At 37.9% G+C, this 23,232-nt stretch overlaps 1 protein-coding gene across 1 annotated transcript in view; it reads left to right on the top strand.

Moving 5' to 3' along the window:
* Positions 1–15,624, top strand: part of syde2 (synapse defective 1, Rho GTPase, homolog 2 (C. elegans)) — a 62,893-nt gene extending 47,269 nt beyond the window's left edge. The window contains exon 7 of the mRNA XM_015602265.3: positions 8,508–15,624. Within this exon, the coding sequence (XP_015457751.3) occupies positions 8,508–9,187 (680 nt within the window). The 3' untranslated portion in view covers positions 9,188–15,624. The remainder of the gene's footprint in view (positions 1–8,507) is intronic.
* The last annotated feature ends 7,608 nt before the right edge of the window (positions 15,625–23,232 follow it).

The following is a 23,232-nucleotide window of genomic DNA, read 5'->3' as shown; positions in this document are numbered from 1 at the left end:
TGTAGATTAACATCCAGAGCTTGTTTGACTTGGAAAGAAAATGTTCCTTTAGGAATTACAGTTTTGTCAGCTTCCCCATTAGAAAGGGAAACATGGCGACACCCTTGTTCCTTACTACTGTCACTTAAAAAATGCGCCTTATGTATAAAAATACACCAGATGCACCTTACAGTCTGTAAAAAAAAAATGTAAAAAAAGATTAGTGACAGTCTTGTGTTTGTTAGCAACTATATCCTAGTATCTCCTGATCTAAATGTCAGAAACACACTATTATGTGTAATGTAGTTAAGGCTGAACAGGTAGTCTTGACTTTTTTTACACATTTTCACTGTTACACAAGAACCTTTTTGTCTCCAGAATGGCAACTTTACAAGAGAAGACAAACCAAGTAATTCTGAAAAAATTCTATTGGTTAATTCATCAAGAAATTCCCATTTAAATGATAAATGAAACAGTTTTACGCTGAAATAATGGAGGTACATGCTTTTTCATAAGGAGATGATTTGTAACTCAAAACTAGTGAAGCAGAACGGAACAGAGTAGCCTATAAACAGGAGCTGAAGGTCTTTTCTGTGGTTTGTGTCACTGCAGGCTGAAGCCACTCCAAGCTACTCTTTGATATGCCTGTGGTTCCTAAATATAGTCCATGGGTCCCTCAGATCACACAGCTATTCCAACCTTCTCCAGCATGAGAGAGAGAGAGAGAGAGAGAGAGAAACAGAATGAGAGAAAGAGAGAGGGGTGTGTCGTGGTGGGGAGGAGTTATTGTAATGCAAACCAAAGGCCTGGAGGTGTGAGGCCATGAGAGAAATCCCCACGCCCGAGGGGAGCATTCCACACGCGGCCCAAATAACCCTGTAGAGTTATCACTCACCCAATCTGACCAACCACACGCATTCACGTGCACACACACACACACACTTTGTCTGGAACATCATTCACAATTTACCAGTGATCTCAGAGGCATGCAGCCGTGTGTGTGTGTGTGTGTGTGTGTGTGTGTGTGAGAGGTCTTGGGTTGTCTGATGTCATTGTTGAAGAATTCTGCAGGACAGCAGTGCAGTCAGGGACATGTTGGGAGCTCTTGAAAAGCTTTAATATCCTGTTAAATATCAATATTAAATGACAGTTCCATAAATACTTAAGTATTTATTAAATTACAGTTAAACAGTTACTCCTGCCAATGATCATATTATCAATATATCGTACAACAAATATATGGGCATGATCATATTTGCTGACCTTAGTATAATTCATTAGTGAAGAGGGTCTGTTAACATGAATGATCTTTGACTTTAACAACAGGGTTTTATTTGTCTTTTATTTATTTACAATATTTATACAGCTTTAGGTAACACTTTTACAGTAAGGGCCACAATTAACAATACCTACACCAGTAATAAATGTTAAATGGCTAAGTATGTCTTAACTAATTGTTAACCACTAGACATTATTATCATTATATTAGTGGAATAAAATAGTCTTTAAAATGACAGGTGAATTATAGGAATTGTATTGAGTCTGTAAATGGGTTTCTATAGGACATAAAAATGTAATGAGACTATTTGATTTGTTTCTATTTGATTTATATAGCACTTTTGTTAGCACTGATGTTGACAGAAATGTGATCGCAGGACAGACAATCAGACAGCATTAAAATATAAACACAGAACCCCCATTGAGCAACGGAGGCAAGGAAAAACTCCCTCAGAGATGGAGGAGGAAGAAACCTATGGAAGATCCAGAGCTCACATATGGCTTTTACTATTACATATATTTATCACATGTACTATTAAGACTAATAGGTAAAAGGGGGACCCATCCTCCTCTGGTCACACAACTTATAAAGGAATGTTAAGATGTCATTATACATCCACATAGGTCTGATATGCTCAGGTGAGGAGTGGAGAGTGAGCAGCTAGTCTGATGCAGGTGACCTAAACTGGGTGGTGAGCAGCTAATCTGTGGTAGATGTGGTGGATGATGGGGAAGCCTGACTTCCAGAAACTTTCATCATTCTGGCCGGACAGGAGGCAGGAGAACCTGAGAGTAGAACATCCATCAGTAACAGGCTGGACAGGTGGGCAGTCAGTAACTTTGAGGAAGGCAGAGAGATAGAGATGGCTATATTTTGCAAATACTCAGAAGCGAGCCCGTGTAGGACTTTATATGTTAGCTGGAGAATTTTATAGTCTATGCAGAATTTCACTGGAAGTAAGTGCAGTTCTAATAGGGCTGGACTAATATGGTAAAATGTTCTAGGACCCTGGCTGCAGCATTTTGAACTGAAGCTGCTGAAGTTTATTTAAGTTACTGCAGGAACATCCTGACAGTAGTGCATTACAATAATCTAGCCTTGAGGTAATGAAGGCATGTACCAATTTTTCTCCGTCTACTAGTTCCTGTCCCATGATATGCGGCATGTCAGTATGTAATATATTTTATGTCATGTTATTGTAAGCTTCTTTACCATTTTAAAGGATTAGTGTTCTGTTTAAAACAAGCTTTTTAATAATGGATCCAATAATGGGTTTTTTTCTTTCTTTTTTTTATGGCATTAATCAACCTGTATACAGAAAACAGTCTTTTTAGTGGTGGGCGATATGGCCCTAAAATAGTATCATGATATTTCTTGGTATATTTGTGATAACGATATTCTTGATGAAATGACAACAGTATTATTTTTTTAAGTAATTTCAAGAATATACTACTGCAACAAAATTTATATTAAAGATTTATGGTACCACTTTAAAATATGACCACCTTTATAAAGGGTTTATAAATAGTTTACAACTAGTTTATTAATGGTTACTAATTAGGTTGTAAATGCCTTAAAAATAATTAATAATCGGTTATAACACATACGTAGAGAGGCCAACAATGACCTGTTGTTTCCCAAATAGTGAACCCACAGCCATCTATATTGTTGCCCTTTCTAATTATGTGTTATGACTGATTATTAATAATTTTTAAGGCATTTACAACCTAATTAGTAACCATTAATAAACTAATTGTAAACCATTTATAAACCCTTAATAAAGGTAGTCTTATTTTAAAGTGGTACCAGATTTATTAATGTAACAGCACATTTGGTGCCGCGAATAAAATAGGGGTGTGAAATAATATCGTAATATCGTACGCAATAATATCGCCAACATTTTTTAATATTGTGAATGATATTATACCCTGAAATATGGTGCCATACCACCTACCCCTAATTATCACATCAGGGTTCTACGTTTTTGCTGTTTTTAGCAAAAGAAAACGTCACACTGTTCTCATTTCCCATTATATATCTACTAGAGACAGATTATATATGTCCAGTGCCATTTATTTGACTTTAATCCTGGATATATGAAGATATATGGAGTGCGATATTATTAGTATCATGATATTCTGAATCATTGACTTCTGTTACAAATCTGATAAATATTCATACAATTATTTATGAATATAAATATTCATTAAATATTCATTTTGTTGCAGTAGTGTATTCTTAAAAAAATTCAAAATTCAATTTTGTAATTTTGCCAAGAGTATCGTTATCACAAAAATACTGTGAAATATCATGATATTATTTTAGGGCCATATCGCTAATATAAACCCCACCACCCCTAATATAAACTGCAAACAAACTATTAACTGTAAATAGAAAAACAAATACATAATAGACTGTATAAAAAGACTATATAAAAATATCCCCTCTAATTCAGGTCTGAAAAAAGTTACCTTGCTTTAACTCCTCCCCTTCCCCAACACACACACACACACACACACACACATTCTTATTGCATGTCCACTTCCAGCAGGGAAGAATGCAATAAGCTCAGCCTATAATTACACACATTCCTGACCTAACCTTTAGCCCAGCGCTTCACCCCGAACACTTAGAGCAGCTGAGCTGTACTTAAAGCCTCCTCCCAGAACACCACCCTCCAGCCTACACTGAGACCCAGACTGAGACTGAGACCGGGGCTGTGGATGTGAAGCTGGGTGCCCTGGTGCTCTGGTGTGTGTTCGCGTTAGTCAGAAAGTAGAGGTATAATTTAGTGTGCTGGAGGAAGTGGACAGTCGGGGATCGCCCAGCGGTGGATGGATGGAATGAAGGACAGAAAATAGAGGAATCGGGGGAGGGAGGAGTCGAGGCTAGAGGGTATTTTTGTACCGTCAGGGCCGTGGTGGTGAGAAGAGCTCCAGAAAGAAAAAGGGTCACTCCTTTCCTCACCCCCAGCGAAGCCACATCATAGAAAAAACACTTTTAGGTCCATAAAGAAATATACAATACCAGTCAAAAGTCTGGACACACCTTAAATTTAGAGGTTGTATATTAAACTCATGCTTATTATAAAGAAAAACATAAGGAATCGTTTACTACTTGGTTCCTTATGTGTTCTTTCATAGTATGGATAAATTCAGTATTGAGTTACACAGGGTTTGTAAGGTCATGGAAAACCTGGAAAAATCATGTAATTTTAAAATTGCAATTTCCTGGCTTGCTTAAATTTTGGAAAAATAAAAATACCCAGAAAGTTTTGAAAAAGTCATGGAAAATTGCTCTACTCATTTTTAATTTTTTAATTTATCGACAGAGAAAAGCTATTTTGAGGTAACAAATACATCAGCTCTGAGTTTCAGTTTCAGTAATTTAGCCCTAAACAATGGAGCTTTCAAGATTGACACACAATTTATTTTTAAACATTATGTCAACATTGCTTAAATAAATGTTTTATTTATCAAATTAATTATAAGTCCACCTATAATTTTAGCTGATTTTTTTGTTTTATTGTCCATGACTGCCCTGATGTGTTAACAGTCGTATGATCATGAAAATTTGTCTTGAAGGCATGGATAAGTCGTGGATTAATGTCGTGGAAATTTCTTGGTTAAAAACTGTATGAACCCTGTTTTAATTTTTCCCTGTATGAATGAATTAAAACATGGAATAAGAAAATGTGTCCAAACTTTTGACTGGTGCTGGTATCAGTCCTTTTACAAGTTCTTCACACTTATTTCTATTACATACATGCTTTAGGCATACCTCTAAGGCAGCTGCACTACAAAAAGCATGTTCAGTGTGACAATACCTTAGCAGCAGCAGAGATGCATTAGTAATAATCAGGTTAAACTGCACCTGAACAGCTGTTTAGGTTAAACATGAGGAATATTTTGATAGTTTTGATAGTTTTACCACAAACAGAACCGTTCCAGATTTGTTTTGACTAGACCAAAACTACCTGATCTCGCAGGTTCAGTGTAGCAATTAGCATTTAGTTGCATTAATGTAATTTGATTTGCCTTTCATTTATTGACAAAGAACCAGGCCAGGCCATATGTTATACAGGATTTTAAATTCAATCATAATACATTAGATTTATAATATATAATGTTAATACATTGTCTAGACCTTAGATTGAAGAAGTTTCCTCTAACTGAACCTTACTGAATTCTAATTAAATACTCCAGCCCTATGGCATCACTTAAGGAATAATCTGAAGCAGCTTTATTCTTAAGAGTGTACAGTAGAAATAGCACACGTCCTTAAAGAAGCAGTCAGCCAGAGAAAGCGAATGTGGCCAGCAGTGACCAAAAGCCTCCTTTCAGGGGGGGGTGGTGATGTAATGATTATGTCACAACCTGTATTAACCTTTAAACCTTAATAATCCTTTTTACTGATTGTGCAAAGTTATTTTTATCACTTTCTTCATTCACAGAGATTCTGGGACACACACGCTCAGGAGTTCTGAGTTCTGTTTGTTTACAGTTGTTAAACATTACCTCTTATAATCATGCTGTGTTGCAGCAGCCACCATCTTCAGAGGTCAGTCTGTCATTTAGTTGAAGGACAAAAATAGAACACACTATTGTGGCAGAGCGTGCATGGTCAGGTCTTGTGTTCTTTGCGGTATTTCTGTTGTTTTAGTAACCATCACAACATACATTTTACCCAAACATGACCCAGCTTCACATCCACAGCCCCACTTTTTTAAGAAATGCAATTTAACATTAAATAAATGTCTTATTTAAGGAATTATGTTTAGTGGCAGTCTCTGTCAATGTCAAAACAAAGCATCAGGAACAGTCTACAGTATGTGACCTTCTGCAAGAGTCCTTTGCAAGAGACCTCACTACAACTCCCATAATTCACCTGCATCCACTATCAGACCTCACTACAACTCCCATAATTCACCTGCACCCAATATCATCCCTTACTACAACTCCCATAATTCACCTGCACCCAATATCATCCCTTACTACAACTCCCATAATTCACCTGCACCCACTATCAGACCTCACTACAACTCCCATAATTCACCTGCACCCACTATCAGACCTCACTACAACTCCGATAATTCACCTGCACCCACTATCAGACCTCACTACAATTCCCATAATTCACCTGCACCCACTATCAGACCTCACTACAACTCCCATAATTCATCTGCACCCACTATCAGCCCTCACTCCAACTCCCATAATTCACCTGCACCCACTATCAGACCTCACTACAACTCCCATAATTCACCTGCACCCACTATCAGCCATCACTTCAACTCCCATAATTCACCTGCACCCAATATCATCCCTTACTACAACTCCCATAATTCACCTGCACCCACTATCATCCCTTACTACAACTCCCATAATTCACCTGCACCCACTATCAGACCTCACTACAACTCCCATAATTCACCTGCACCCACTATCAGACCTCACTACAACTCCCATAATTCACCTGCACCCACTATCAGACCTCACTACAACTCCCATAATTCACCTGCACCCACTATCAGACCTCACTACAACTCCCATAATTCACCTGCACCCACTATCAGACCTCACTACAATTCCCATAATTCACCTGCACCCACTATCAGACCTCACTACAACTCCCATAATTCATCTGCACCCACTATCAGCCCTCACTCCAACTCCCATAATTCACCTGCACCCACTATCAGACCTCACTACAACTCCCATAATTCACCTGCATCCACTCAGACCTCACTCCAACTCCTATAATTCACCTGCACCCACTATCAGACCTCACTACAACTCCCATAATTCACCTGCACCCACTATCAGACCTCACTACAACTCCCATAATTCACCTGCACCCACTATCAGACCTCACTACAACTCCCATAATTCACCTGCACCCACTATCAGCCCTCACTCCAACTCCCATAATTCACCTGCACCCACTATCAGACCTCACTACAACTCCCATAATTCACCTGCACCCACTATCAGCCCTCACTCCAACTCCCATAATTCACCTGCACCCACTATCAGACCTCACTACAATTCCCATAATTTACCTGGCCTTGTCATGAGCACCTTGACCAGTGTTCAGTCAACTTTACAAGATAACATCTCTCAACTTATACAGATGTCTGTGTTCCCAAGCCATTCTTAGAGGAAGCACTTAATGATCAGTTTGCAAAAATACGCTATGACAACAGTGTTTACTCTTCCTTATGCTTTATTTTATTTAATTTTTTTTATATCCCATTTTTCTCACCTAATTAGTTATACCGATTATCCCACACACTCATTACAAAACCCCCTTTCACTAGTAATGCTCCAACACCAGGAGGGTGAAGACTAGCGCTTGTATTTTATTTAGAAAACGTTTAAAAATCCATTTCAAATTCGCCTTAAACTGAACCAGATACCACCTTAACCAGCTTCAATTGGCAGCTTTTGCATATTTATGCTATTTGAAATTTGTTCTTGTTTGTGTGTTTGTTTGTCCCGCTGACGCCCCCCGTAGGCAGCAGCTAAACTCAGCGGAGAGCTTAACTTGGCCATGTGAGCTGAGCAAAGCAGGTAAACTGGAAGGAAATGGTTTGAACTGGTGTGGTTTGAACTTTGTCCAGCTTTCTGGCGTAGGGCCAGTGGTGTAATGCAGCTTGCTTTACTCATCTACAGTGAATTCTTGAAAATCTTATGCATTGTAAGTGTTTAAATGTAGAAAAGAGAAGAAGTCGTCTTTCTGAACTTTTTTCTTATTTTAATATAGAAGATGTTCACTCAGTAATTCTGGCTTCTGTAAACAGGATACATGAAGACTTCTTACTTGGACATACTTGATCTTGAATTATGTATTTTAGTAGTTGCGTACACACAAACACACCAGCACCCATCAGATCAGGCGATACACAGACGTCAGTAACTTATCAAAAATGTTTGTAAAGGGGGTTCCATGCGACTCTGAAACAATGGCCTTATTAGTTGAATCGGGTGTATTAAAAGCAGGGAAAGCACTAAAATGTGAAAGATAGGGTTGAGAGTTGAACACCGGGTTAAGTAGCGAGATGATCATGTTTTTTTTGTGTCCTGTCATTTGTGTGTTGTGTGGTTTTAAATGAAGAGCAAGATCTAAGAGAGTATTGGTTTGTGTTTGCATTTCCTGTGCATGAATTTAAGTCTTTAAATGTTTTTTCCATGCACATTGTGATCTTTTATATTAAATCTCTGCCTCTCTCTCATGTTTTTTTTTCCAGTTGTGGATGCAGAAGGTAAACCCTCGTCTCCTGCCCTGGACTCCCCTCCTTCAGCAGTGACGACGGCGGCGGCTCCGGTAAGGAGGAGAAAGGAACGTCCTCAGGTGCTGAATCTGGCTGAAAGCGACCTGGCGGGCGTCCTGCGACCTCGACCCGGACGACTGGACAGTCCGAGCAACCGCTACGCCGGTGACTGGAGTGACTGCAGAGAGACGTACCTCCAGCAGTCCTGCTCGGATGAGGCCGACTACGCCGACGTTCCCGGGGATGAACTTGAGGAAAGAGTGATGGAGGCTGAGGAAAAAGCCTTAGAACAGGATGACGGAGAGTTGGAAGAAGCACTGGAGAGTGTGGAGGACACTCAGGCGGCCTTTGAGGAGGAGCGAGAGAGCGATGAAGAGCAGAGTGAGGAAACCGTTAGCATTAGCGCTCCTCAACAGCAGCAGCAGCAGGAGGATTTGGAAGAGCCGCTGTTGAAGCCCTGGGGCGAGCAGATCCTTTTGGAGAGAGACGAGCACAGACCCAAAGAGCACACCTACCAGGCCTACATGAAGATCCAGGAGATCAGCCCTGTGCTCAGTAACCGGGTGAACCTGCGCGACCTGCAGGAGAGCATCGACACGCTGATCGGGAACCTGGAGCGGGAGCTAAACAAAAACAAGATTAGCGTGGGCTACTGAGTCTGAACGCACTCTACGCTCTGGAGTACATAAACTGCAGTTTTCAAGCACAGTCCTGAAGACCTCACGCCCGGCACAGTCGCAGATATTCCCTGCCCCTGACCTGACCGTGATCTGACCATGATCTGACCATAACCTGACCGAAACCTGACCAGGACCTGTCAACTTTAGTTAAATACGATTTTTTCAAATCTTGAAGAAATTTGCTTTCAAAATAGCTTAAGAAAAAAAAAATCTTAAACAGATACATCAATTCAAATCTATCTACTGTAAATTTTGTATATGAGTTTTGAATGTCAAATTTGAATTTTAATGTATTGATCAGTTTTTTTAAAACTAAAAATGTATGGATCTGAATTATTTTTAACAGCAATTTTCACCACCTTCAAGTTAGTTACCTTCAAAAATCAGGTCAATTTCATTTCAAGTCAGATTTTAAACTCCACACTTCTCCAACCATACTGACAGAAGAAGTGTAATATGTAAGTAATGGAGTTGTGTTAGGTGTGTTAGTGTTGGGGGCAGGGATTCAGCACTGGTCATGTGGTTAGGTCCAGCTCTGGATGAAGGCGTGAGGTCAGAGACCAGCGATTGCTATTGAAACTCATTGGAAATGCTACTGGAAATGTGTAAAATCGATGGTGGATTTGATTTTGTTCTATGGATACTGGAGAATCCCAGTGGTTACTTGTCGCTCCCACAGTGGGACTCGCTCACTGACATTCCTGATCGGACTTCTCTTTATCTTTGTGTTCGTCGTGTTCTGTTTTTGCCACGTGTTCGTTGTCTTTTCTTCTTATTAGAAGCAGCATTGAGCCCCGAGGGGTGAGCCAGGTGCCTTCATTGTGTAAAGGTGGTTCTTAAGGCAGTGGAGAGGATTTTTTTAATGATAATAATTTTAATGTGTGTTGTTTCTGTAGAGGTACGAAAATGTTGCTGAAATCTAAACCGATGCACTTACGAAGAGTGTCTCTTTTATAGAGGCGGGGCCAGGAGTTCAGGTACGCAATACAGGCATTGATTAAAGCCTGACAGTGGGAGAATAACACACAGACACAGACACACAGACAGACACACAGACAGAAATCAACCCCACAAAGAACCTTAAGCTACATACATCTTTAAAAAATTACTACATTTAAATAATATATTTATTTTGGAGGTTGGTGTGGCGCAGTACATAACACCAATACCTACCAGTGAGCTACCACCACTTATTGTGGGAGACTGTAGTTCAGTTCCCAGCCTGGGTGACTGAATGCTGTTCTACACCAATAAGGGGCAACCCTTGGGCAACACTACTCTTAACACTAGGGGTGGGCGATATGGCTCTAAAGTAATATCACGATATTTCATGGTATTGATTTAATTATCTCTGCAGATTTGCAATTGCTAAATTTGTATTGAATATTTAAAATGTTAAGTCTTATAACTGCAAACAAGTTAAAACGCTAAGTCCCCAAACTTTTGACAGGCAGTGTGCATCCAAAAACATCAGTCTAAAACATCAAAAGTTTTGAACATGCAAAAACCTTGTATCTCTATTGTTGTATTCATTCTTTAAATTGTGTCAATTTATATATATATATATATAAAAAAAAAGAAAATTAGAAATGAACTCTCTCTACATTGACTTCCATTGAGAGTTGTAAAGTTCCCTTTTAGAGACATTGAGGCCAGGTTTTTGCATGAAAAATAAATACAGACTCACTTTATCCTAAACTGTACACACTTTATCCTCTTGTTTATTTTATTGTTTAATCCTGAACGTAATTACGTATATTCTATACAATCTCCAACATCATTCAGCATACTTACATACATACATATTGTACACATGTATCCTTAGGCCTTCTAAGTATAGACTCTGCTTTAAAATACTAATATAATAATATAAGTGCTTTACTCCATTCAGAAATATACAGAATTCCAAGAATTAAAACGGCTAAATAGTAATTAGTGAAAAAAGATAAAAAATAAAAAATAATCTGGTAGAACTTTATAATAATAATAATATTTAATAGGAAGCTTCTGTAGTACCTGTTCCTGTCTCCTCCCACCTACACTAATCACACTGATTACACTAATTACAGAGTTTCAGTTGGGAAAGCACATGATCATGTGCACAGTCACAAAGGAACCTAAAAAGGAAAAAAAAGAATAAAAGAGAAGAAGAAGAAGAAAAAGAAGAAGCACAGCTGGTTCAGTGTTCAGTGAAGCTGTTTCTCGTGGAAAGATGAGATTTTATTTTTATTTTTGTTTTTTGAGGATGATTGTTGGTTTGTGAGATGCACACACCTGCGCTCTCTACCTGAAAGCGATACGTCATTTCTATTAGTCCAGGGATTCAAACTCGTCAGTATTTATCAGATACAAAAAAGTATGTGCAAATCCAGTCTGAGTATATTTTATTATTATTATTATGTTTTTTTTTTTTTTTTTTGAAAGCTTATGTTTCCATATATGTATATATTTAAGCGTTTCTCAGATACCTTGTAGTATTGGGCCTGTAGATCAGCATCAGATAAACACACATATTAATTAAGATGTTGGTTGCTTTTCCTGAGTTAGCAGGACACGTTCGGTGGGATGTGCAGGACTAATGGAACTACCGTACTTCAGCTGTTTAAGGTACGAATGACAGAGTTTATTAATTATGAGAAGCTGTGAGCGATTGCTTGTGTTTTTTTTTGTAAGCGTCCCTGTAGGCTAGTTTCTGGAGAGATCCGTGTTAATGGCTGGGTTGAGTCCAGAGCGTTGCATGGTCAAAAGCTTTACTGTCGGATATAAGTGTATCTAAAAATGTATCTCCTGCGGTCGTCTGTATTTATGCGTGTAAATAGAGAGTATTTTAATTATGGTCAAATCTTGATTGTGCTTCTGTTTGGCAGCTGCTCAAACATCTATCTGTAAATTAGTTGAAAGAAGCTGTTTTTTTTTTTTTTTGGTCTGTGAGAATATGAACCGGTTTCCAGCAGCCCAGTTAAACAGTGCAGAGTTCTGCTTAAAGCCTGTTCTTCACACCTGCCTTGATGAAATCTGGAGTTTGAATCTGAAAGTTTATTCTCTTAAATTCCTTCTGAACCTTTAGCTTAGCATAACTACCCATAGCTAACTACCCTTGTAAAAAAAAAAAGTTGTGTATTTAAATATAATAATAGTGTATTTAAACTACATGCACAATAATTGAAGTATACTTTTTCTACTTATACTTACTTACATTTTTTCCTACTTTTTTAAAAAAAAAGTAAACTTTATTTGGCCGTGCTGATTTTATACTGGTGATGTACTTAGTAAAAATATATGCTTAGGATTATTTTATGAAATGTGCTTTTTATGATAAAACTATACTTTTACTAAATGAGTCTAAAGGAGTCGATATTTCTGCAATAAAACTCTACTTAAGTCAAATTTGCTACAAAACAATAATTTTGTGTTGACAAATTAAAAGTGATAATGAACTTTTATGTGTTGTGTTAAATTTATACCTAAAAAGTTTACTTTAGTTACATTAGTGTCGGTAAAAGAACTTAACTTGTTTCCCCTAGTTATTATACACTCCTCAAAATGAATGTGATGTTAAATCTGTTTTAATCACATTTTTAATAGATTTTTAATATTCAGTCGGACAGCTCACACAATTATACTTAAACTATATTAAATAGATGCGATAATAACATACAACTAGTATACTCAATATGAAATACAAATACAAATTATTGGTTTCCAAAATAACATACAAAATAACTTAAGTATACTTCTTTTTCACAAGGGTAGCTAACAAATTAGTGCTAGTTTCACAAGTATAACATTTTAACAAGATTACAAATTATAATCCCATATTTCCTCCTCCCTCAGTTTCTGTGCTTTGTATTGTGTTGTGCTAAACCTGTTAAAACCCCCCCAGTGCTAAACACTGTAGCTAGCTCTGGCTAATAAATAGCCTTATGGTTAGCCATTTTAATAAACAGGAGATATGCTATATTTGTGAGTTCTCTGCTCTTGGAATATGTAGCTAATTTGTTAGCTGGGTAGCTAAGCTAATAAAATACCTATATAACAAGCAGTTTTCAAAAAAAGAGCTGATATACTATTTGTATATTGTAAGATATGCTATATTTGTATTTACTGGTGGAATGAGTGCTAATGTGTTAGCTAGGTAGCTAAGCTAAGCTAGGTAGTTTGAGTTTGTTTTGTGTTACCTTGTCAGTAAACTCAAACACTATTCTATGTACTATTACCATTTTGAGGTAGCTGTTTTTTCTTGCTAATTTGCTAGCCATGCTAATTTTAGCCATATTTCACCACTGACCACCAGAAAAAAATTAATACATTTCAGTCCCTTACAAAGTGGGCACAACAAAATCACATGATTCACTGCAAAAAACTAAATCTTAGCAAGTGACTTTTTCTAATTTTTTTTTCTTCTCTGATAAGACTTGTTGTCTTACTAAGCATTGTGTAAGTGTTAGATTATTTAGCTTATTTTAGGGATAATTAATAATACAATCTTAATCATTCTTACTTAGAATTTGTACCTTATTTTAAGTAATTTGAACTCAAACTATGTTAGACAGCACCATCAAGCAGCAATCAAGTTATTCTGATTCTTGTGTCCAAAAACAGTGACTTTGTTTTTGCTTGATTTAGGTGTTACTTCACTCATTTTGAGACTTTGCCATTGCTTTTTGGAAGAAATCTTATTAAGAAAATTTTGCTTAATTGTTTCTGCTTAATATACAAATATTTGTCTTAATTTGCATATAATGCAAATTAGGTCTAGTTTTGCCAATGGATTTTTAGCAGTGCTGAAAGCCTAGAATACTTCCCTTTTAAGGCAAAGTATTTAGAAACAGACAAAATTGTGTTAAACCAGATTCACAACGCAGAGTAGGGGTGGGCAATATGGCCCTAAAACAGGGGTCACCAACGTGGTGCCCGCGGGCACCAGGTAGCCCGCAAGGACCTTATGAGTAGCCCGCAGGCCTGGTCTAAAAATAGCATTTTTGTTGCTATTCTTTTTTTTTTAAATCACAGTTGCATTGGTGTAATTTTAGATTATATTAGATTAATATTAGCTTAGAGATAGCCTATAGTTTATATATTATTATACAATATAATGTAATATAATATGTAATATTGTCATTAATTATTAATAATAACATATAATTAAAGGTAAATTGAGAAAATTTGTAATTTCACGAGTGTGTATCAAACTGGTAGCCCTTCGCATTAATTGGTACCCAAGAAGTAGCTCTCAGGTTCAATAAGGTTGGTGACCCCTGCCCTAAAATAATATCACTATATTTAATGGTATTTTCGCGATAACGATACATACTCTTGGCGATATAAATTATTTTTTATTTTTTTTTAAGAATACCCTACTGCAACTAAATGAAAAATTTATTTTATTATTGCATGCAATTTATGTCACATCACTACCTGAGATATAAAAAAATACAAGAATTTGATCAGATTTGTAACAGAAGTCAATGATCCAGAATGTCATGATACTAATAATAATGCACTCCAAATATCTCCATATATCCAGAATTAAATTAAAATAAATTATACTAGACAGACATAATCTGTCTCTAGTAGATCTATAATGGGAAAACGGAAAAGTGTGAATTTTTCTTTTGTTAAAAATAGGGGTGGGTGATATTGCACTACATTTTTAGGGTATTATATCGTTCACGATATTCAAACATGTTGGCGATATTACAACATACGATACTACGAACGTACGAAAAATATCCAATTTGCTGTTGTTGATCTGCAGTCATTAAAAAAGAAAAATTTAGTGTTAAAAATGAGAATAGTTTAGGGGAAAGTGTTACGGTTGCCTGTGTTTCCTCAGGCTCCAGTAATACTCATTACTTACGCTGCTGTAGCCCTGAGTGTGTGAGGATCTGCAGGCTGCTTTATGTTACTGATACTCCAGTAGCGAGGGTCTGGATTGGTCAGGTGGGTGTGAAAGCAGGTTTACCTCTCGGGCTGCTGGTGAAACTAGTATTGTATTGGTGCTTAAAGTGTGCAGCGTCTCTTTACGCTCTGCTCTCGCGCAGACCTCTGGCCTCTGTTGTAGAGAGGCTGCAGTCAGGACTGATCTGGAGTCAGGGCTTGAGGCTCGCACACGCATGCAAAAGGTACTTAACGAAAATGTGAGCTGCTCCTTTAATGTCTAAAACATTCCCTATTTTTTTTCTCTATGTTTTCCTCTCTCTCCCTCACTCTATCATTTTTTTCTTTCATTTTTCATCTCTCTCTCTTTTGCTGTCTCTCTCTCTCTCTCTCAGACATGAGTTAAGTTCAGCTCTGTTATTGTGACATTGGACAGCAAAAAACCCTAATATGATGAAAATATAACTAAACCCGATACACTTTGTACTGATATATATTGAGAAATATATGTTCATATTAAAGTATATATTTCACTCGTGTCTGCTGACTGTCTTTCACTGCACCATATCATCTTACTCCAACAGGTCATTCCCAGGTTCTTATATGGGGGGAAAAGCTGCCAACAAAAAGTTACAAATTGGCAAACCAGCAATAAGAACTGAATAATTCTGTATTCAGTATGTATTGGTTAATATAGACTATGAACGATTCTGTATCATCTATGAATTACTCTTTTTTACTTTTTTTGGGGGCCTACTATGAATTATTCAGTATTTACTCTGAATTTCCAAAGAAGTGTTCATTGTCCACTATGAATTAATCTGTTTTGAATGAATATCTACTGTGAGTTTCTCAGTATTTGCTGAGTTATTAATTCTTCCACTATGAGTTATTCAATATCTACAGTTAATTTTACTCGTGTCTACTATGGATTATCTAGAATGCAGTATAAATTATTTAATATCTACTTTGAATTTCCCCATATCTGCTATGAGCTATCCATTAACCACTATAAAATATTCAGTATCTATCTACTATGAACTTCTCAGTACCTACCGGTACTTTGATTTATTTATTGTCCACTATGAACAATTTAGAATCTATTGTGAATGTCTCAGTATCTGCAATGAGTAATTCATTATCCACTATGAATTATTCAGTACCTACTATAAAGTATTCAGCACCCTGAATTTTTCAGTATATTCTGTACATTTCTCAGTATCTGATATGAGCTTTTTAATATCCAGTATGAGTTATTCAGTATCCACTATGAACTGTTCAGTATCTGCTATGGGTTATCCAGTATATGGTATGTATTATTCAGTATTTACTGTGAAATTATATATATTCAGTATCCTCTATGAATTATTCAGTATATTCTGTGAATTTCTCAGTATCTGATATGAATGATTCAGTATCCACTATGAACTGTTCAGTATCTGCTATGGGTTATTCATTATCCGGTATGTATTATTCAGTATTTACTGTAAAATTCTCAGTATCTCATATATTTAGTATTCTTTATGATTTTTTCAGTATATTCTGTAAATTTCTCAGTATCTGATATGAGCTTTTCAATATCCAGTATGAGTTATTCAGTATCCACTATGAACTGTTCAGTATCTGCTATGGGTTATCCAGTATATGTATTGTATGTATTAGTGTATGTATTATTCAGTATTTCCTATGAAATTCTCAGTAGCTCATATATTCAGTATACTCTATGAATTATTCAGTATATTCTGTGAATTTCTCAGTACCTGATATGATTTTTACAGTATCTGCAATGGGTTATTCATTATCCACTATGAATTATTCAGTGCCTACTATAAAGCATTCAGCACCCTTTATGAATTATTCAGTATATTCTGTAAATTTCTCAGTATCTGATATGAGCTTTTCAATATCCAGTATGAGTTATTCAGTATCCACTATGAACTGTTCAGTATCTGCTATGGGTTATTCAGTATCTGGTATGTATTATTCAGTATTTACTGTGAAATTCTCAGTATCTCATATATTTAGTATCCTCTATGAATTATTCAGTATATTCTTTGAATTTCTCAGTATCTGATATGAATTATTCAGTATTCACTATGAATTGTTCAGTATCTGGTATGTATTATTCAGTACTTACTGTGAAATTCTCAGTATCTCATATGAAGTATTAATACCCAGTATGAATTATGCAGTATATGTTACGAGTTATTCAGTATTGATTATGAACTGTTTAGTATCTACTGTGCATTTCACAGTAACTGCTAGGAATGATTTAGATTCTACAAAATGTTCAGTGTTTTACTACAAATTGGTCAGTATCCTGTGTGAATTGTTTAGAATGTACTTGGAATAATTAACTTTTTATGATTTGTTCAGTATCCGCTTTCAGTCTACTAGGAATCATTTCATTTCTATAAATTATTTAGCATATAAAAAACGTTATTAATCAGTGTTTGTTAGACAGTTGTTAAGATCAGATCACACACTCTCTGAGAGAGTTTAAGGGGTTAAGGGTGTAAGAGGTTGTTTGGAAGCTTGTAGTTTGGAATCCCCCTCAGTGTAAAGATCAGGGGTTTAGGGCATTCCCCGCTCAGCAGCTCTCACTTATCTACTGGCTGCACTGCTGTACCGTCTGTATAAAACCTGGTGGACACCTGTTATATCTGGCTCTGACCCAGACACATCAGCCCACTCGCCTCCCTTCCGTCCCACACTGCACTTTTGATGTGGAGTTGGTGGCTGACTGCCTGAAAGAGAACTTGATTAGAGGGAAACGTGGAAAGACGATCGTTTTCCACATTCATCATATTTCCTCTTTGCTTTAGGGCCAAACTTTTCCTAACTGTAGAAGACAGACGGTAATGTCCTTTCCGTTTACAGCCTGCTGATAACACCCTGGAGCAGCTACAAAGAGAAGCGTAAACAAGCTGTTAGAACAGAGCTATTTGTATGAAGGTCAATGAAAACTTCTGTGACAGTGTTCTGGGGTAATTTTCTCTTTTATGGGGGTCCTCTGTCATTTTTTTCCTGTCCAGAACGACCATGTGCATGTTTTTGTCAGACGACCTCTAAGAAAATTACAGGCTGAATTATCTACTGTTTTTCGCTAAACTCTGTGGTCCTCTGGTAATTTTAGTCCCGTCCAGACGCACATCTCCTCGAATTTCATCACCTCGCGTTTAAAAAAATAGCTATTTCTCCACTGCAACACACTGTATGTGCACTTTGGGTGTGCGTTTCCACGGAGATCCACGTAAAAAAACACAACAGCGAGTGGAAATGGAGGAGCTACTGAACATGATGTCTCGGGACGGAGAAAGCCTTAGAAAACTCACTGGTACTCCTGTTTTTCAATTGCAATCCGGATGCAGGAGTTTTTTTTACTTGAGTAAAAGTGCACTGCAAAAAATCCACTGGCAAATATATGTATATTAAGCAAAAATATCTGCCAATGGGGTAAGCAAAATTTTCTTAGTAAGATTTCTTACAAAAAGCAATTGCAAAGTCTCAAAATGAGTGAAGTAACACCTAAATCAAGCAAAAAAGTCACTGTTTTTGGACACAAGAATTTATTTTGAGTTCAAATTACTTAAAATAAGATACAAATTCTAAGTAAGAATGATTAAGATAATTATCCCTAAAATAAGCAAATGTCTAACACTTACACAATGCTTAGTAAGACAAGAAGTCTTATCAGAGAAGAAAATTAGAATAATTGCCTTAAATTTAGAAAATTTCACTTGCTAAGATTTATTTTTTTGCAGTGTGTGAATTTTTTTTTGATTATTGTATTAATGTACAGTGTGGAGAAAATGCTCTAAAAATAAAATGTCAGAATAAACAGCAGGATAACATTATAAACTGTTCATATGACATCAGCCCATCATTTACACCTATAACAGCTTCAACTCTTCTGAAAAGACATTTCACGAGGTTTAGGAGTGTGTTTATGGACCGTGCTTTGTGCACTGGTTTGCAGTCATGTTGACTCAACCATTGGTCCATTGCATTTGGGTGATGTGAAGCTTGGTTGGAGCCGCTCGGTCATGTAAACCCATTCCATGAAGCTCTCTACACTCTTCCTACTGTTCTTGAGCTAATCTGAAGCCACGAGTTGCTGTAGATCTAAGTCTCTTCCACTGTGTTATAATATCACTGACAGTTGACTGTGGAATATTAAGTATTATACCACAGTTAGTTCCGACCCTGCAGTGAGATTGGCTGAAAGGTGTTTTATGAGTGACATTATCAGCCGGTAATGCACTGTAACCGAAGCTCTCGATGTATTACTCCGCCACATACAGGTAACTTAGCAATGATGCAGCGCTTACAAACCAAACAGAGCAGCAATGGAACTATTTTAACTGGCGGAGTGTTTTTAACCAGTGTTTTTTAGATGTTTTCTTATCCTCTTTAACTCAAAATCTTTCAATAAACAGTGATAGTGGAACAGTAATATAATCGCAATAATAAACTCGAGGTTCATGCTATAACATGTAATATTGCCAATATTTGCTTAAATGAAGAAATTTCACGACTGGACTAGATGCACCTCTACATCCTATCACAGTACCACGATGGAGTTCACTGAGCTTCTGAGAGCGATCCATTCTTCCACTAATGTTTGCAGAAGCAGTCTTTATGTCTAGCTGTTTGTTTTCTTTTTACACCTGTGACCATGGATGTGATTGGAAGTCTAGTGTAAGTCGCTCCAGTGTAAAAGTGAAAACACAAATTTAAGTTGGCTGATTGTAGAGTATGTCAGGCAGGGGATAAACTTTGGTAGCAGGACCTTCTGTTAAAGGCTAAAATTACTCTAAACCAGGGGTGTTGGGGGCCAGAAGGGGAAATATATTTGAAGTCACGGGCCACAGACTCTGTAATAAAACAAATAATGAAATACCACAATTTTTCCTGATACACACCATTTTACTTGACTTACTATCTTTATCTTTGACAGTGTTGTGTAAACTTAGATTTTTCAAATTGATGTTTAATTTCATGATGTCTCTTAATATTAAACTCCTAAATTACGGCAACTTTTAGACTCTTTGGCCCGTTTTTCTGCGCTAGAATTGCGCACCCTCTCTGCTTTTAGACTCTTTGGCCCGTTTTTCTGCGCTAGAATTGCGCACCCTCTCTGCTTTTAGACTCTTTGGCCCGTTTTTCTGCGCTAGAAATGCGCACCCTCTCCGCTTTCAGACTCTTTAACCAGTTTCTGACACCTAGTGGTCAAACTTTGAATCTCACATTATAAAAACCTGCTTAACAGCGGGCCAACTTTCATTCTATTTCTAAAATACCTCGCGGGCCGCTCCAAAAAAGGAAACGGGTCGTAGTTTGGACACCCCTGCTCTAAACTGATGAAAACATGAAGGTCAGAGAATGCGGGTAAGAGAAAGCGCGAGAGAGAGAGCTCCTGTAGTCAAAACAAGAGGCTGAGAGTGAAGTGTGTTTTCTCAGACTGAGCTGATATTTGATATGAAAGTGTCTGCTGGCCTGAACCTGGCCTGCTCTACTACTGCTAGTCTCTCCATTCAGAACATGTAAACAATCTCTCTCTCTCTCTCTTTCTCTCTCAAACCCCCACCCCCCTTCTCTCTCAGAGATTGGAACATTGGAACACTGTTCAGATGATCTTGTGGCTATTAATTGGTTAGCATTGGAGTTAATAGGCAAATATACAGTAACTAAACACTAAAGGAATTGTACAGTTAGCATAGGGCTAACTGCAGGTCTGAATCAACACTGATGGCAGACTGGGTGTATGGCGTTGTGTAGGTAAGCGGTTTGCTGACGTCAATGTGAATCAACTACCCATGGCGGTAGTTTTATGGTATGGGCAGGCATATGTTATGGACAGAAACACAGTTGCATTATTTATTATTTCAATGGAATATCGAATGCACTGAGATAGAGATGGCACCTCTCTCCCCTCCCTTCAGGACTTGTACAGCTCCCGCCTCACACGGAAAGCCTTCCGTCTGGCAGGAGATCCCTCCCACCCACTACACAGCTTCTTCAGCCTGCTGCCATCAGGAAGGAGACTGCGGACTCTCGGGCTAGGACCAGCAGACTGAGGAACAGCTCCATCCACCAGACTGTGAGGATGCTGAACTCTCTTCCTGCTCTACCCCCCATCCCAATCCTGCCACCAGCACACACTCACTCAGCATCCTGACCCCCACTCCCACACCAACACAGTACTGGAACTTTTTACACCGCTCATAAAGTCATACACACTTTAATTCCCCATAAACTGTGAACTTTTAAGAACTCATTCACTTTACCAGCCTTAAGCTATTATTCTACTATATTTACACTACTGTTAAACTGTTATACTTGTACTGCCATTCCCTTAATCGCTCTTCACTATTACACTATTGTCTTTTTGTTTCACTTACGTCTATATGTGTGACCTTCTATATGTGTCTATATGTGTTGTCTTGTACATATAGTGTCTCACATTCTTTGACATTAATAATCATATTTTCTGTACTCGCTGTAATTTTTGGGAAAGAGAGTAATGTAATTTAAATTCTCGGTATGTTCTGTACATATGCAGTATTGACAATAAAACTACTTGACTTGACGACCTGATATGACGTCTCTTCCTGCTAAACTGCAGCCCATCTCATTTTAGTCATCCATTTGGGATGCTCTGGATCGGCCAATACGCCAGCGGGTGCCAGTTTCTGCCAATATCCAGCAACTTCGCACAGCCGTTGAAGAGGAGTGGACCAACATTTCACAGGAAACCAATCAATCAACCTGATCAGCTCTATGTGAAGGAGATGTGTTGCACTGCGAGAGACAGACGGTGGTCACACCAGATACTGACTGGTTTTCTGAATCCCTCAGACTCTCACAATACTATAAAACTGCATATTTGAGTGGTCTTTTACTGTGGCCAGCCCAAGATACACCTGTGTAATAATCACTGTGTCTAATCAGCATCTTAATATGCCACACCTGTGACTGGTGGATGGTTTATCTCAGCAAAGGACCCAATTGTGAAAAAAATGGAGAGAAAATAGTCTTTTTTGGACATAGGAAAAGTCTTAGATCTTTGAGTTCAGCCCATTAAAAACGAGAGCAAACCACCCCCCCCCCCCCCCCAAAAAAAAAAAAAAAAAATGTTATATGCCATATACTACATCAGACATAGTGGATTATCCTTGGCAGAAAGTGTGTGTGTGTGCGTGTGTGTGTGTGTACACTGACATTCCATTGACGCAGTGCCCTTCACAGGTTTTCACAGGGTGTATTACAGGGGCTCTGGGGGCTGTTTGATGTTGCGTCTCTCTCTTTCTTCTTCTCAGACTGAAGGAGGTCTGGCAGCTCATCTGAAACCTTCCTCCATCATAGATACGCTGCTGACAGACGCACACACACACACACACACACAGACGCACACACGCGCGCTAGAAAAAAACAGTGAAAGTGAGAAGCAGTGATTAGAAACACGGTGCTGACCTTCCTCCACCTCACACCCCCACCCCACCCCTTAATCCACACACACACATACACACCTACAAGTACAGTAGCTTGCAAAAGTATTCATACCTCTTGAACTTTTTCACATTGTGTCACCTTAAATGTATTTTATTGAGATTTAAAAAATATATATATTTATTGAGACTCTTTTTCATTATTTGACATTTTGCTGAACTATCGCTTTAAACCAGGCCTTGCAGTGCAGCCTCAGCGCTGAGCTGAACTGTTCAGCACTTATTTAATGGGAATAGGGCTCCATCACTGAGAGAGAGAGCGGGAGAGAGAGAGAAAGAGAGAGAGAGAGAGAATACGGCTGATGCTTTTGGTTTGTTTTTCCAGTTCAGTGAAGCTTGCACACTTCCCCTGTTTGCATTAGACAGACAGCAGAGGTGTCTTTTGTCAGCTGTGTGTGTGTGTGTGTGTGTGTGTGCTATTATTTCAGCTCACCTACGTCAGTGTACTTTCCTCACTTTTGTTACTTTTTCTTAACACACTGTGTCAATAGCGTAGCATGTGAGTGTGTGTTTGAGTGTGTGATTGATATGTTCCCACTCCCCGAACACACAGGTCAAGTACATCTAACACTCTTTGTCCACTCTAAGAGAGTGTGTGTGTGTGTGTGTGTGTTTGTGTGTGTGTGTGTG

The sequence above is a fragment of the Astyanax mexicanus genome, chromosome 13 (genome assembly GCF_023375975.1).
Source record: "Astyanax mexicanus isolate ESR-SI-001 chromosome 13, AstMex3_surface, whole genome shotgun sequence".
Lineage (NCBI taxonomy): Eukaryota > Metazoa > Chordata > Actinopteri > Characiformes > Acestrorhamphidae > Astyanax > Astyanax mexicanus.
Note: the sequence above shows the minus strand (reverse complement) of the source record. Positions and strands in the feature narration are given on the sequence as shown.